The sequence below is a fragment of the Phlebotomus papatasi genome, chromosome 1 (assembly GCF_024763615.1).
Source record: "Phlebotomus papatasi isolate M1 chromosome 1, Ppap_2.1, whole genome shotgun sequence".
Classification (NCBI taxonomy): Eukaryota; Metazoa; Arthropoda; class Insecta; order Diptera; family Psychodidae; genus Phlebotomus; species Phlebotomus papatasi.
Genome location: NC_077222.1, coordinates 58,205,123 through 58,219,883, shown reverse-complemented (window position 1 = coordinate 58,219,883; position 14,761 = coordinate 58,205,123). Strand labels below are relative to the sequence as shown.

General features: G+C 36.5%; 4 protein-coding genes across 5 annotated transcripts; 3 read left to right on the top strand and 1 right to left on the bottom strand.

Moving 5' to 3' along the window:
• Positions 1 to 2: 2 nt before the first annotated feature.
• Positions 3 to 1,511, top strand: LOC129809202 (protein phosphatase 1 regulatory subunit 21). The gene is made up of 3 exons (XM_055859021.1): positions 3 to 226; positions 323 to 640; positions 713 to 1,511. Exons 1-3 carry the CDS (start codon positions 176 to 178, stop codon positions 1,418 to 1,420), a joined length of 1,077 nt encoding a protein of 358 aa, XP_055714996.1. The 5' UTR covers positions 3 to 175; the 3' UTR covers positions 1,421 to 1,511.
• A 35-nt stretch (positions 1,512 to 1,546) lies between these two features.
• LOC129809193 (cytochrome c oxidase assembly protein COX15 homolog) lies at positions 1,547 to 3,185 on the top strand. Its single transcript, XM_055859012.1, has 4 exons — positions 1,547 to 1,758; positions 1,827 to 1,968; positions 2,095 to 2,227; positions 2,292 to 3,185. Exons 1-4 carry the CDS (start codon positions 1,621 to 1,623, stop codon positions 3,145 to 3,147), a joined length of 1,269 nt encoding a protein of 422 aa, XP_055714987.1. The 5' UTR covers positions 1,547 to 1,620; the 3' UTR covers positions 3,148 to 3,185.
• A 714-nt stretch (positions 3,186 to 3,899) lies between these two features.
• Positions 3,900 to 9,728, bottom strand: LOC129809223 (ubiquitin domain-containing protein 1). Of its 2 annotated transcripts, XM_055859044.1 has the most exons (4): positions 9,650 to 9,728; positions 8,994 to 9,484; positions 7,076 to 7,240; positions 3,900 to 3,986 (listed from the first exon to the last, which is right to left on the bottom strand). In XM_055859044.1, exons 1-3 carry the CDS (start codon positions 9,726 to 9,728, stop codon positions 7,085 to 7,087), a joined length of 726 nt encoding a protein of 241 aa, XP_055715019.1. In that variant the 3' UTR covers positions 3,900 to 3,986; positions 7,076 to 7,084. The 2 variants fall into 2 exon arrangements, with proteins under 2 accessions (XP_055715019.1, XP_055715015.1); XM_055859040.1 differs by lacking the exon at positions 3,900 to 3,986 and having other exon boundaries at positions 6,418 to 7,240.
• A 330-nt stretch (positions 9,729 to 10,058) lies between these two features.
• Positions 10,059 to 12,596, top strand: LOC129809182 (probable ATP-dependent RNA helicase DDX43). Its single transcript, XM_055859001.1, has 2 exons — positions 10,059 to 10,288; positions 10,438 to 12,596. The coding sequence occupies exon 2, from the start codon at positions 10,459 to 10,461 to the stop codon at positions 12,385 to 12,387; it is 1,929 nt and encodes a 642-aa protein (XP_055714976.1). The 5' UTR covers positions 10,059 to 10,288; positions 10,438 to 10,458; the 3' UTR covers positions 12,388 to 12,596.
• The last annotated feature ends 2,165 nt before the right edge of the window (positions 12,597 to 14,761 follow it).

The window sequence follows — 14,761 nt, the reverse complement described above, 5'->3', positions numbered from 1 at the left end:
TTTCCAATGAGTCCAAAGTAGGAGAAACGAGGAAAATTGTTGCCATTCTGCGTGCAGTGTTTTGGATTGCGAAATATTTTTCACACAAAAATGCACTCAATAAAAGTATATTTGCTGCAGCTGTGAACCTAGTTGTAAGGTGAAAGTGTACATCTGTGGAATTGTGATAGAGAATATGGAGTCGACTGATGGGAAATATCAGAAATTGGCTACGGAATATGCAAAGGTAAAAAAAAAAATATGGGTGCAATTTGGCTGCGTCTGGGGTCCCTCCCCCACATGCCAGATTAATTGAATAATCGTCCCCCTTTTTGCCACCCAGATAAGAGCCCAAGCCAATGTTCTGAAACGTGCTGTGCTGGAGGAGCAGAACAAAAATGGGGCATTGCGAGAGAGTTTTCGACTGAAGGAGGCGAATCTGAGGCGTGCAGAACAGGAAGTGGACAGTCTGACTTTTCGCAATAAGCAGCTGGAACACCGTGTGGCATCGCTCCAGGATGACCTTGATCGAGAGCTCAAGAGGAGCAAGGGTAGCAGCAGACAGCCACGTAACACTGAGATTCACACCATGACAAAGGATGCCGTTATTGCGGAGGAACTGCAGAAGAAAATCATTGAGAATGCTCAATTAAATTCCCTGGTGAGTGATTTATGAACCCTTCACAATCTCAAGATTTTCTGAGATTTATAATCTCCCTAATAATTCCCACAGATATCTGATAAGTCTGCCGAATTGGATCTTGTCATGGAGAGAATCAAGACACTGGAACTTCAAGCCACAGAACATTCAGATACTGAGAAGGCTCTGAGGCGTGAAATTGATGCCCTTAGCATAAAGAATGCTGAATTGGAGAGCAAGATTGTAGATGTGTCCAGCACAATAGGAAGCGAAGATGGACTGAGTGTGACGGGAAGTGATCATACAACACCCCTCCATACAAATTCATCCTCCAGCGAGGAGAGAATAGCATTCCTGGAGAAGGAACTCAATCACTGGCGAACTCAGTATGAGATTCTAAAGATAGGGGATGGTCTAATTGGCGCCAAATTGCTCGATATGGCCAGTAAACCAACTGATATGCTATCCAAAGGCCCGTCCAATGGAGAATCTGATGCCACTACGAAGGAGCAACTGGTCTATGGGCACCTCAGCAAGAAGATTGAGGAACTCTTTATGGCCAAGTGTCGAGCAGAATCGAAATTAGCTTCCTATATGGCTGAATGTGAGGGTCTGCAGAATGCCCTTGAGATTCTCAATGCCGAAATGCAAGATAAAACACTGAAGCAAGAGGAGTCTCAGAGGAAACTGCAGATCTTGGAGGATGACTTAGTGACGACAAGATGCAATTATGAGGAGCAAATCACAGTTTTGACGGAGCAAATCATCAATTTGAGCGATCATTTGGCGGCCAGGCGTTAATTTGTACATCCTACATATACATGCTATATCCCAGATACTTTATATGTGAATGTATTTATTATAAAAAATATATATGTAATGTTAAAAGGTACTTTTATCAGCCTTATCAAAAAATTTCCCAATTTATTGATCCGGGAGCGACATAACCTCACTCCTAGTGGATGGAAGTTTTGCATCATTCTGGGCTCTGTTAATAAATCATGCAATCCCTGTTAATTCGATCCTCCTCTAGTCTATTTTCACGTAGTTTACTTTACTGCACACGCCCGACTGTCCGGAATGGAGGTTTTACCAGAAATTTCAATTCACAGATGTTTTCAAAACAACCTACTTTCCAGGTAATTTTTTGCACATTTCTCTTCAATTTTCTAGGTGATTTCACTGGAAAATTCTTGAAATCTTTCAGAGATTTTCCTTTACACGTCTCCCCCAACTAATAGTATTACGTAGAGCAGCCAGTCTTCCGGAAAAATCCAGCAGAGCCAGCAAGAGTGTCGGCTACTGGCTCCTTGGATGCAGCGGAATGGTGTTTGTAGCTGTGATTCTAGGTGGAACAATTTGTTATGTGATAGTACTAGGGTCTATTTGTGTGGTGATGGGAGAGATTGTGAAACAAGTCTCAGTAAAATAAACATTTCCATAATAGTTCAATGGAGTTTTTGCTTTTCTTCAAGGCGGCGTCACGAGACTCACAGAATCGGGCTTGTCGATGGTATCATGGAAACTTCTGGGTGAAAAAAGACCCCGAAATGATGAAGAATGGGCAGCTGAATTTGAAAAGTACCAACAGTTTCCTGAATTCAAGATGTAAGTACAAAGTATTTATGAATGCAGCATTATGCTCATTTGATGTCCTGGAAAAAAATTGCAGAAAGAATTCCAACATGACTCTGGCAGAGTTCAAATTCATCTGGTACATGGAATATATACATCGGACATGGGGTAGAGCCATTGGAGCCTTCTATGCCCTTCCTGCAATCTATTTCTGGACTCGTGGGCATTTTTCAAAGGCCATGAAGGCCCGTGTTCTCGCCTTTGGGGCTCTGATTGGTATCCAGGGTCTTATGGGATGGTATATGGTGAAATCTGGACTAGAGGACAGGTTCCATGGAGAATCGGATGTACCACGAGTGTCTCAGTATCGGTTAGCTACTCATCTTTCATTTGCTTTTATTCTGTACACTCTGTTCCTATGGTCAGCCCTGGATCACCTCGTGCCTGCCCAGAAACTAGCTGGAGCTGTAACACAGGGGGCTATTAAATTCCGTCGACTGGCTCACGTCACTAAAGGCATGGTGTTCTTAACAGCACTCTCTGGGGCTTTTGTAGCTGGTCTCGATGCTGGACTTGTATACAATTCTTTCCCAAAAATGGCAGATCGATGGATCCCATCAGACATCCTTGCATTTTCTCCTACTTTACGCAATTTTACTGAAAATCCCACAACTGTTCAGTTTGATCATCGAATCCTGGGAATTTCTACACTCTCCCTAATTTCTGGACTTTACGTGCTCTCCCGCAAAAGAATCCTGCCACCAAGAGCTCATACAGCGGTGGCTGCTGTAGCCATGATGGGATGGCTTCAAGTCCTTTTGGGGATCACAACTCTAATTACCCATGTGCCTGTGGCTTTAGCTGCCAGTCATCAATCTGGCTCCTTGATCCTCCTCTCATTGGCCGTATGGTTAACCCATGAGCTAAAATTTGTGAAAAAACTCCCAAAGTGAAGCAAAATAAATCTAATTTTTTTCTTGCTCTTCTAAAATTCTTTTTTTTTTTATTATATACACATCATTCTTAAACTGTACAGTCATTCAAACTCTATTAGATTTCTTTTACATTTCCTTTCTAAGTAGACAATAATATATGTGTCTTCCGCATTTTTTTTCTAGCTTGTCTTTCCGCTCACTCGTTGAATGATTGTAATTTTGTGAGAGGAAAAGAGAGAACGTTCAACAAACGGTAACAACAGGTCATGGAAAACAGTGGTCATGAAAATAGCACGAGAAAAATTGTGGTAAGTGTCTAAAAAAAAAATTCTTGTTTTTTTTTCAAAAATTCCACACTCGTGCTAATCAATAATTCCTCACAAGAATTTGGTGACTCTTACGCGAGTTTTTTTCTTCTCCTCTATATAATTATATTTTCATTTCCTTCAAACATTGAACAAGAGAATATTGGAAAAAGGGGGGCGGAAAATAATTGAGACACACACGCCACCACAAATTGAAAAGGGCAGTCAATCAACACAGTTCATTTTTGATTTGTTCGTGTGAGGAATAAAAAAAAACAGAAATGCACTTTTAGTCCAATTGCCCTAGTAAAATATTATTTAAAAATCTTTTTTTTTCTCTTTTATCTACTCAATCTGGCTTTTCTTTCTATTTATGGCAATTTTTTTTTAATTATACTTTCTCTAATGCTAATTTGATGTCTCCGTTAGCTATTCACGCATATAAAATTCAATTAATTTTTCACTAACATACTTTTTTAAAGTCCTGAGAGTATTAATTTTTCATTTTTTCTATTCGATGAAATTTTACAGAGCAGTCGGTTCTTGGTGTTCCTAAAAGTTATAAACACAAATTTGTATATAAAGGTCAATGTATAATTCCTTGCGTAATTTTTGTCATTTTTTAATTTTTAGAAACTAATAAAAATTATTCAGTAATCCTCAAATTATTCAATTGATCTCAAAAGTTGAGGGGTAACTCATAAAAGAAAAGTTTGCCCTAATATGATTCCTGTTTCTAGAAACCCGAGAAACAATGGTGTTTCATTATTTTTTTTATGTTTCATATGCGATGAAAATTTAGATAATTACTTTTTTTTAGTATATTTTCTGGGATTCTTAGATGTGTTTATGCAAAAAACAAAAATCTGAACTGCAATCATTAAATGATTGTTTAAATAAATGTCGGTTGCCTCAGCAACTGTGCTAACTGCATCTGCTTTGTGTCTGCATTCATCGCAAACGCCGTGCAGCGAGGCGTTGCTTACAACGAATGCTGACACAAAGCAAATGCAGTTAGCACAGTTGCTGAGGCAACCGACGATTTACAGATTTAGAAATGTTTTGTTCCTGAATTTCCATATAGTTGAATGGAGTAATTTAGGAATAAACTTCAGATGGAAAAACAGGAAAAGAAGACCTTGAAGAATTTGCACGTAGATATTTATCCCAAATTATCAAATACTGAGGGTGAGGACTTGTACGCTAGACACACTTACGACTTAAGCCAAGGGATAGCTTAACATAATTATAATTAAAATAATGATTTGACTAAATTCCTATCAATTTCCCACTAAAGAAGCCGTTTCTCGGATTAAACTGAGAGGCGAATTAGTTGGAAACTGATGGAAATGTAATGTGATCATTATTTTGATTATAATTATGTTAAGCCATATCTCGGCTTAAGTCGTAAGTGTGATTAGGACACTAAAGACCCTACACACTGGGAGCAATTTTTGTAAAAAAAATGCTTTTTTAAAGAAAAATTTCCCTTCTTTGTGGGCATAAACGTCAAATCTAATAGTCTATTAATAAAGACATAAAGAATAATAAAGACATAAAAAAGCGCCTTTACTGCTTTAATAACTTCTTTACTGAATATCTTTTGACAAATTTTATAAGCCTTCCAAAAGCCTAAAATCCCATAAAAAAAAACTCTAATTTAATATGGATTAAAACTCAATTCAAAACCTTGGAATGGATTTTTGAGAGAACTTTGGAGAAATGTTTGATCAAATTTTCTCAAAGAAAGTTACTATGTCGTTTTAGAGGAGTTTTCAGAAAATCTTTTAAGCTTCCTATACTCTTTTATCAATAATAATCAATATAGGGAACATTGATTTTTGAAGAATTTTTTAAAGAAACTGCAGAAAATTTTTGTGACTTTCTATTAAATTTTTGATGAATATTTCACGGCAGTTTCTTCACGACAAAAGTATTTTTAGTGTATAGCTTGCGCAAATCGGCTGGGTTTTACCAAGAATGGTTGGGAAAACTGGTTTGAAAATGTTTTAGAGAATTTCTGCTGGAAATGTTCTCGTCTTCACAAAAAGCTTTGTGATCATACACTGAGAAAAAAGAGGCTACTATTAACTTTTTTTCGTCATAATTTTAACACTTTTCGGGTGTTAAAATATATCAACATTTTTTAATGTTAATTTTACAACTTTTGAGGATAAAATCAACATGAAAAAGGGTAACTTTAATCCATAATACACCTAAAAAGGGTAATATTTACACCGATTTCGAATCAATACTGCAGGTTAAAATTAACATTTCCGGAATGTTATTTTAACTTTTTCGGATTTCTCTCAGTCAGTGTAATGGAGAAATTATTTTAAGATAAATTTTCAACAAACAGTTTGCAAAAATCTTCCTAAGGAAGTTACAAAGGAAAATCCAAGACATTTTTATCCATTTTCCTAAAAAAAATATATTAAAAAACTGTTACTTATTCTCTGAAAAACTAATGAAAAAGTCTGAGCCACTGAAAAAAAACATCAAAATTTTTTACTCCTCCTCTAATTAATAATTTTTTCCCATTTCTTTTGTTTGATAAGTCCTTTTTTAATTAATGCACAATTTCAAATTTGAGAATAAAGAGGATAACAACGCAAGAAATTATAAGTCAACCCAATACTTCATGCATCGGAATTTTAAGTTTAATTGAACAGTTATTTTATTATATATAAGGGTTATTTTATTTTAAAAATAAATAAATGATGTTTAAATCAGTCTAGTATAATTGGATTATAGGACACCTCAGTCAACCCACTCTGTTCAATGCATTTGTCCAATCAGTGAATTTACACTTCCCTTTGCCCACCACCGTCTTCTGTCAGATCATCAATTTTTATTGTCCATATGGGACGGTAAATTGCTGAATTCAGCGATTTCCCCAACAAATTTTTAAACTGTTTTTTGTTTCTTTTTTTAATCTTGCAAAATAAACTACACACAAACACTTTGCAATCGACCATTTAAATTCACTGGAATGTCTCCTATATTTTATTTCACATAAATTTCTTCATGTTCATCATTTCCTAATAAAATATTATAATTATCTTTTCGATTTATCGATTTTTCACATATTACACACCTTTTTTCATTTCACGATTGGTCTTTCTTTTTAATCTCTGAGCGACAAAATGATCAGAATATGTGGGCCCTACAGCCAAAATCTTCATTAAACCATTATCGTGTAATCATTTTTTTGGTATTGTAATATGAAAAATATTGTGATGAAAAAATCGATTAAACCAATTGTGATGGTTCGCTCATGGGATATGTTTATGTCTCTTTCAATGTGTTGTAATGCCCTTTCTTTCCATTTCATTAATCAATAAGTTAATATTAGATATTTACGAATACTTAATAAATTTCTAAAAAGAAATTCAGAGATTACTATAATACACAAATTATTCATCTCTCTGGGGTTATTAAATGTGTCTGTGATGGGTCAGGATGATAAGAGTCTCTTTGTGACTCAGGTTAGTTTCTTTTTTTTCTCTTTTTGAGTATATGTAATAGTATAGATAAGATGTGATTTTAGCGACAGTCACAGAGAGAATATCTAAATAATTGAATTAAAAAAATTATTTGCCATTTCGCAGTATAAAATAGAAATAAATTAATTTTATCACCGATTTTGGCTAGCTATTCACTCCATGTCGATAATGTTCCGTATTGACAATTACTTGGACAACATAGCTTGGCTGGATGTGAGCTTCCTCCACTTGCATTTTGTCCCCAAGTAATTTGCCTCCATAGAACCATCGCTGGCAGCATGCATCGATGTCTTCTTGACTCTGCAAGACGAGTAGATTCCAGAGATTTAATTTATTATAAAGATAATTTGAAGGGGTTTGTCATTTTTCATTTGCCGTACAACTTAGAAAACAGAATCATGAATATGATTTAAAATGTATATGCCTAATTAAAAAATTTCGACAAACATAAATGTAAAATGCGATTTTAGCGCCGCGTACGGTGATCCAATACAATACACTTATAATGTATTTAATTTAATCACTAAGGGATTAAAAAAACGTCCCAGATTCGAAAAGTACTCGATATCGTGACTTAAATTAAATGGAAGAAGCATCCACAGTGCGAGGAAGACGTTCCTGGGCGAACTACGATCAGCAGATTCTTCCAACACGAGCACGTTGTAATGATTACATTGCAATACAAATAAAGTGCCTCGGTACGATTAAATAAATAAATCAACTTATGGGTCGGGTACCTCGAATACTCCAAATGTTTAATATAACCATGGGTTTAGCTTATAACCCTGGCAAAGAGATACAACTAATGTTTTTAAATAGGTTCACTTCATGAAATGTGCAGGTGATGTGCGTAAATCTGGTCAGCCTAGATATTTTTGCCACTACTGTTTTACCAAAAACTCTATGAAAAACTGATGGAAATGTAATCTGATAATTATTTAGTTATATTATTTATTATTATTATTATTTATTTTTTAATTACGTTAAGCTATCTCTCGGCTTAACACTAAACCTACCGACCGTTTTTCGGTCAAATGACAAACCGCTGCAGGGTAGGATACTCAAAAAATTTGTCTTGGAAAAGAGCAAAAAAATAAAATTTTAACACTGAAAAATATATTACATGCTTATTTTAAGAAATTCATTCAATTTGACCGGGTCTTGATACGTTTAGTGTTAAGTCGTAAGTGATCTAGGGAATTACGACGTTCCCTAGCAAATTTGCCCCAGCAATTTTGAGAATCTCCACAAAATCGACTTTTAAATTCGAATTTAAAAATGATTCGAAAATCACATTTCTTTTGAGATAGAGGAAAATAGTCTTCTGCAATGTTGTAGAGCAGTAAATTTCATATAAGAATATGCTCTTTATAAAATGTTTAAGTTTTCTCAGAGCTCGTGAAAGAATTAAATATTCGTTTTGACAAGTTTTGCCCCAGTTCTCCTAACTCTAAGTCGCTTTAGAATAGTACGGAATGGAGCTGTCAAACTATGACAATTTTGGTGTTCGGGATTTTGGCTTTCAGGATTTTGGCGGTAAACCCGTTTAGATAGATATCGAAGGACACAAAAAATTTAAAATGCTATCAAAATTGAAAAATATTTAGAATTTAAATTTTCGTTAAAGGTATTTGTATTTTGGAAATGTTTCTACTGTTAAAACTGGGTTTTAACATGTAATTTGGATACTCAAAATAATTGTGGAACTAAATAAAATAAATGTAAGGATCAGCTTCATTTAGAAATATGCCAAAATCGTATAACAATCTAGCCCCACAGCTCAAAGTAGCCTACACCCCCTACACCGATGAGTTTTTTTTTAAATGCTAAATAATTTACTTTTTAATAATTTATTATTTAAAGCCGAATTCATATTTTTTTTAAATTTAATGTATTACTATTTATTATATTACTCATTGGAATATTTGAATTTGTTTTCGCAAAACTCTACTTGTTACTCATTTATTTAGGCAATTTTAATATTTCTAATGAAAATGAGAATTCCATGTACAGCAGTTTGCTTAATGATAGACCCCTTGGTTTTAGGACTTACCTGCAATTTCTTCTTGCACTGTCCGATAGTGTCCTTGGAATAGACGGACAATTTCACATCTGTACACGTTGAGCTGAGTCTCAGCTTGAGCACAACCTCTGCCCCGCCATCCACGGGTTCTGAATATTCTGCTGGCGAATCCCGACCATTGTCCTCCTTGACAATGTTAATGGGATATGACAGGCAGTAGATGGGAACCTTGTATTGCGTCCCTAATTCGTCATAGCACTCTGTGAGGTAGCCATTGGGCACAGATACATTTGCCCCATCGAGGATTGCCTGAGCAAGTGGGAAATCCAGCGCTTCAGCAGCTACAGTAGCTGCCCTCAGGGCATCCCAAATCTCTTTGCGTCCCTCAAAAGCTGGAGCTGTATCCCAAAACTCATCGCGTTTACTCCTCAGCTGACCTTCTGTTAGTGGCACATCACTTTTCCACCGAATGGTTTCATGGCATAGTGGGTAGTTCTTCCGTGTCGGGACAATTCCCGGACCTGCAACACCCCCCAAGAAACCGTTAGAATTCTTGTTGTCTCTGCCACAAATTTGGGCTTCTAATGGCAAAACAATGAACAGTCACCAAGCACCATTTTTGGGATGGCACTGTGCCAGCTTCGCAGAAGGTGTTTCTTTTTAGCGTGTCTATGTAATTAATTTACCTGTGGCGGGACGTGACGGTGTTGAAGCATCAAACGTTTCACCTTCAGTGTTCCTATTTACACTAATGCACCCACCCATTCCGCTTCACTAAATCCAATTGTGCACTGTTTTTGTTGCAACTGCCGACCGAGAGACACCCAAATTGGATTTCAGACTCAAAATCTAATTGCACTTAAAAAAGAAACGCGAAAACATGTTGGCGGAGGGAGGATTCCCTGAACTTGGAAAACTAACTCTATTTTTTCCCCTTTTTTTATCCACTCTGTGGCGTTTTGTGAGGTTGAGCGACTACAGTCTATATGCTGGTCTGTATTTTCAGAAACACTAGGATTACGGAAATTAGCCAGGAAAAGAGGATTTCCCGGATTTTTCCAAAAAATATTCTATGGCTCTGTCACTGAATAGAACAAATTAAACTGTCACTGAATCGATTACTTTTGTCGTATTCATCGATTCACGCGTATCTTCGATGAGCGATTGAAGCGCGACTGCGGAAAACCCGAAAAGGTAAATTTAATGTTGCAATTTGAGTCGGAAGCGTAGTTGAAATTCCCTGAAACAGCAATTTGAGACAAAAAAAATAGTACATAAGGTTGCTGTGAAAAGTGACGACGTAGAAAAATTATTGGGAATACTCGGTAAGACCTCAGTGAATTTTTCTACAACTATTTTCCCTACACTTAATTGTATTTTTACAAGTATCCAACATTGAGCACTGGCACCGGCGGCTTCCAAGAATATCTCAGAGTTTTCTAACCTAAGGATGCATTTTTCTTTTGTCTTCCAGTTTTGTGCATTTGAGGCAGCAATGGCGGCTAATTATAACGGAAGCCTTATGGCAGGAACTAGGAATTTCCCTCCGAGAACTTTCACAGCTAGGAAGTCGTCTCACGGTCCAGAAGAATGTTTCAGGTATGAAATAAACAGTAGTTGCACAGGGAAGGTGATTGGACGTGGTGGTTCCAAAATCAAGGAGATTCAGGAGCAATGTCAGGTGTTTGTAAGAGTGGACAAAAGCACATCCGATCAGGGTGTCGCAGTAGTAGAGATTAAAGGAGATGCCAAAGGAATTGAATTGGCAAAGAGGATGATTGATGATACAGTTACCAATAGGGATGAGGGACAGAGGGAACAGCGCAGGATGCCTGAAGGGGGACACAGGAATTTTCAGAAGTCGGATCGTCGTGACAGAGGCTTCCAATCCCACCAATTTAGCGGCAATTCACCTTCAATGCAATTCCGCAATACAGAGACTAAGCAATTTCCAGAAGATGACTTCACGCCGATTGATTGGAAGAGTATCAATCAGGCGCAAGAGGAAAAGAGGAATGAAATGCTAAAGGCACTTCCACCACTCATAAAGAAATTCTATGAAGTGCATCCGGAAGTGGCTAGCATGACTACCGAGCAGATTGATGCCTTTAGAAAGGAGAATAACAATATCATGGTGCAACGTACTTTTGCCAAAGAAAATGCCCAAAAGGATGATATTCCGAATCCAGTGATAAAGTTTGAGCACTGCTTTTCCAAGTATCCAGACATTATGGAAGAAATCCGGAAGCAGGGCTTTCAGAATCCATCTCCTATTCAGTGCCAAGGATGGCCAGTTTTGATGAGTGGAGAGGATCTTATTGGAATAGCACAGACAGGAAGCGGGAAGACTTTGGCCTTTCTGCTTCCAGCTATGATTCACACTGAATTCCAGCCGATTCCCAGAGGTCAACGAGGTGGTCCTAATGTCTTGATCCTAGCTCCAACTCGAGAACTTGCTCTGCAGATCAGGGATGAAGTGGCTAAATATCACTTCCGTGGAATGAAATCTGTCTGTATTTATGGCGGTGGGAGTGTGAAGGAGCAAATTGAGACAGTGGACAAGGGCGTGGAGATTGTCATCGCTACTCCTGGACGGCTGAATGATCTTGTTGCCAGAGGAACAATAGATGTCAGCTCAATAACTTATCTCGTACTCGATGAAGCTGATCGGATGCTGGACATGGGATTTGAGCCACAAATTCGGAAGGTGCTGCTGGACATTCGTCCGGATCGTCAAACTGTAATGACTTCAGCCACTTGGCCTCCAGGAGTACGACGTTTGGCCCAGAGCTACATGAATAATCCGATTCAGGTGTACGTGGGAACGCTGGATCTGGCAGCTGTTCACACTGTCACCCAAATTGTAGAAATTGTGGATGAAACAGATAAATGGGAACGAATTCTGCAATTTGTCCAGAACATGGCCCCCAATGACAAAGCCATCATCTTCTGTGGAAGGAAGGCTCGAGCTGATGAGCTTGCCAGTGAATTATCCATGAGCGACTTCAATTGCCAGTGCATTCATGGGGATAGGGATCAGGTTGATCGTGAAAGGGCAGTTAAGGATATCAAGTCGGGCTACGTGAAAATCCTTATAGCGACTGATGTTGCATCACGTGGCCTGGATATCGAGGACATTACCCATGTGGTGAATTATGATTTCCCCAAAAATATGGAGGAATATGTCCATCGTGTGGGAAGAACTGGTCGAGCTGGCCGCTCGGGGATTGCACTGTCCCTTATAACAAGGAAAGATTGGGGCTCAGCGGCAGAATTAATCAGAATCTTGGAAGAGGCTTCTCAGGAAATTCCTGAGGAATTGCGAAATATGGCAGATCGTTTCAGTGCAATGAAGGAGCGTAGGGACAATGAGAGGGCTGCGACTGGAGGTGATAGGCCCTTCCGGGGCAGACGCAACTATTAATAATTACCATTTATACCAACTATAATCCCACCTACGGAATCTCTTATGCATTCCATGCATTTTCAAAGATACTGTACAAAATATGAAGTATTTTTCTACCAAGTTTTTTTTTTTGCAATTTATAATCTCAATAATGTTGAATTGAACCTGTGATTCAAATGAGGCACAAGTTAAAATAAATATAATAAAAAATAAAATGGGTAAAATCAGTTAAAGGTTTTTTAATTCAAGTTTATGAGTTGTTTCATCCGGCTGCAAGAAAGTTAATTTAATTTGGTGAGTAGAAATTTTAAAAGTTGAGTAAACGAAAAAATATTATCTAGCTAGAGTGAGGTACATTATATAGGAGAGGGGGGCAGTTAGACACGGATAGTTAGACAGTGGAACTCGGAAAGAATATTTGCCTCAGAAGGAATATTGATTAAAATATGTAACTGGATGTTCATTAAAATATCAGCCTAATGCATTTTTTTAATTATACGTCATGAAAAAAATCATTTGCTGATTGATTTTGTCCCGGTCTCCCTTATTATCAATCAATTACTATTAAATATTATATCATTAACCCATTCAGTCAATGTACAAGAAATACTTGAGGTAGAATGTTCATGTTTTGCAATTATATTCTTACTGATGAATTCGAATATCAATTGTCCAGAAATAAATCATCTAAAATCACTCAATTTGCGTATGATGTATAATACCATGGTAAGGAATGGGTTAATAATGTAAAATTTTTAGTACCATAATTTTTATTTTTTAGTTTCGTGATTGGCTAGAGCGTTGGTTATACAATCTTCGAGCCAATCAGCGGTGGAAGCGATGGGATTATAATATTTCACCTATTGTATTAAATATTTAAAATAATTTCATGTAAAGATGACAAATCTAGAAATTTTAATGTTTTAAGAATAATAAAAAATCAAAAACTATTCAGTTTGGTCAATAAATAAAAGGGAAGTAGGGCGCCTTTGAAATAGGGTTTTTCTTCTATTTTTATACGGAACTGAGCCTTACGGCGTTATCACACTTGCACATTAAAATTTTAATGTGATTCACATTAATTGTCGCTTGTGAGAGTCCAAATGTGTAATTTGTGTGTTTGAATCACTTAATATTTGGGGTTTTTCTATTTATTGATAAAGAAGTGGACTTGGCCTGCAAAAATAAGTTTACATTTACGTAAAGCATAAATATTTTTCACATTAAAAAATTAAAGAGAAAATCGCATTAATTTTTCGCATTAATGCTATAAATCAATTTATATCAAATTTTGCAGGCCAAGTCTACCTTTTTAACAACAAATAGATCAAATTTTGAATATAAAATCATATTCAAATTTTAATGTGCAAGTGTGATAACACAGTTATAAAGGGTGTCCCAAAAATCACGCAATATTTAAATTTAGCGGCATTTCTGAAATAAAGGTCCGCAATGAATAATAAAAATACTACGTGACAGTTTATTTATAGATTAGGGTTTTTAAAAAATCCATCACTAAATGACAGACCAATGCTTTTTCGTTCTTAAAAAATATTTTAAAAAATAATTAAATAATTTGTTTCGAGAATTGGTCAAAAAATTGATTTAACTTCGTCAACTATGAAGAGCATAATTGAAAAATTCACAGAACTGAATCAAATGGGGAGGCTAAATACACTAGCCATCCAAGAACAAGCCCTTCAAATGATTAATAAGATTAATAATATTGAAGCGTATTATCTGAAAATAAAGCTGATCAAGCGTTACTGTTACTGGCGTTCGAAATCGCGACATGATGACCGAGTTTATGAAGCCTAAATTGGAGGATTTGTTCATTAATAAATTAATTAATTATGAATTCATTAATATTGAGGACATGTGGCTTTAACATGATAGTGTGACATGTCATATAGCCTATGAAATAATGCAATTCCTGCATAAGACATTTCCTGATTGTAATTTTCTCGATTGGTGATTAGAATTGGGCCCTTAGATCATGTAATTTTAGACCATTACATTTTTTTTATTCGGTTATTCGAAGTCACAACCGTAATACGGGCTTCAGACCTAAGGCTTAGCCAAATGGCTTAACTGCTCTAATTTCTTATCAGTCATGATTTTTTAGGAAAATTTAACTTCGGATTGAATTATTAAAAATAAATAACCTATTAGGTTCTCGAAAGGCATTTAAATTGCACGCTATTTACGATTTTGAAACCTACGGGAACTGCGCTAAACCTCTAGTCTGAAGACCGCTTAACCCTTTAAGGACGATTGGAACACCGGTGTCCCATAAAGAAAATAATTTTTCCTGATTATCTAGAGTTATTTTTTTTCTTATGTCTGTGCATAATTGTAAAGTAGAAGGTTGAAGGAATCTAGAATATTTTTT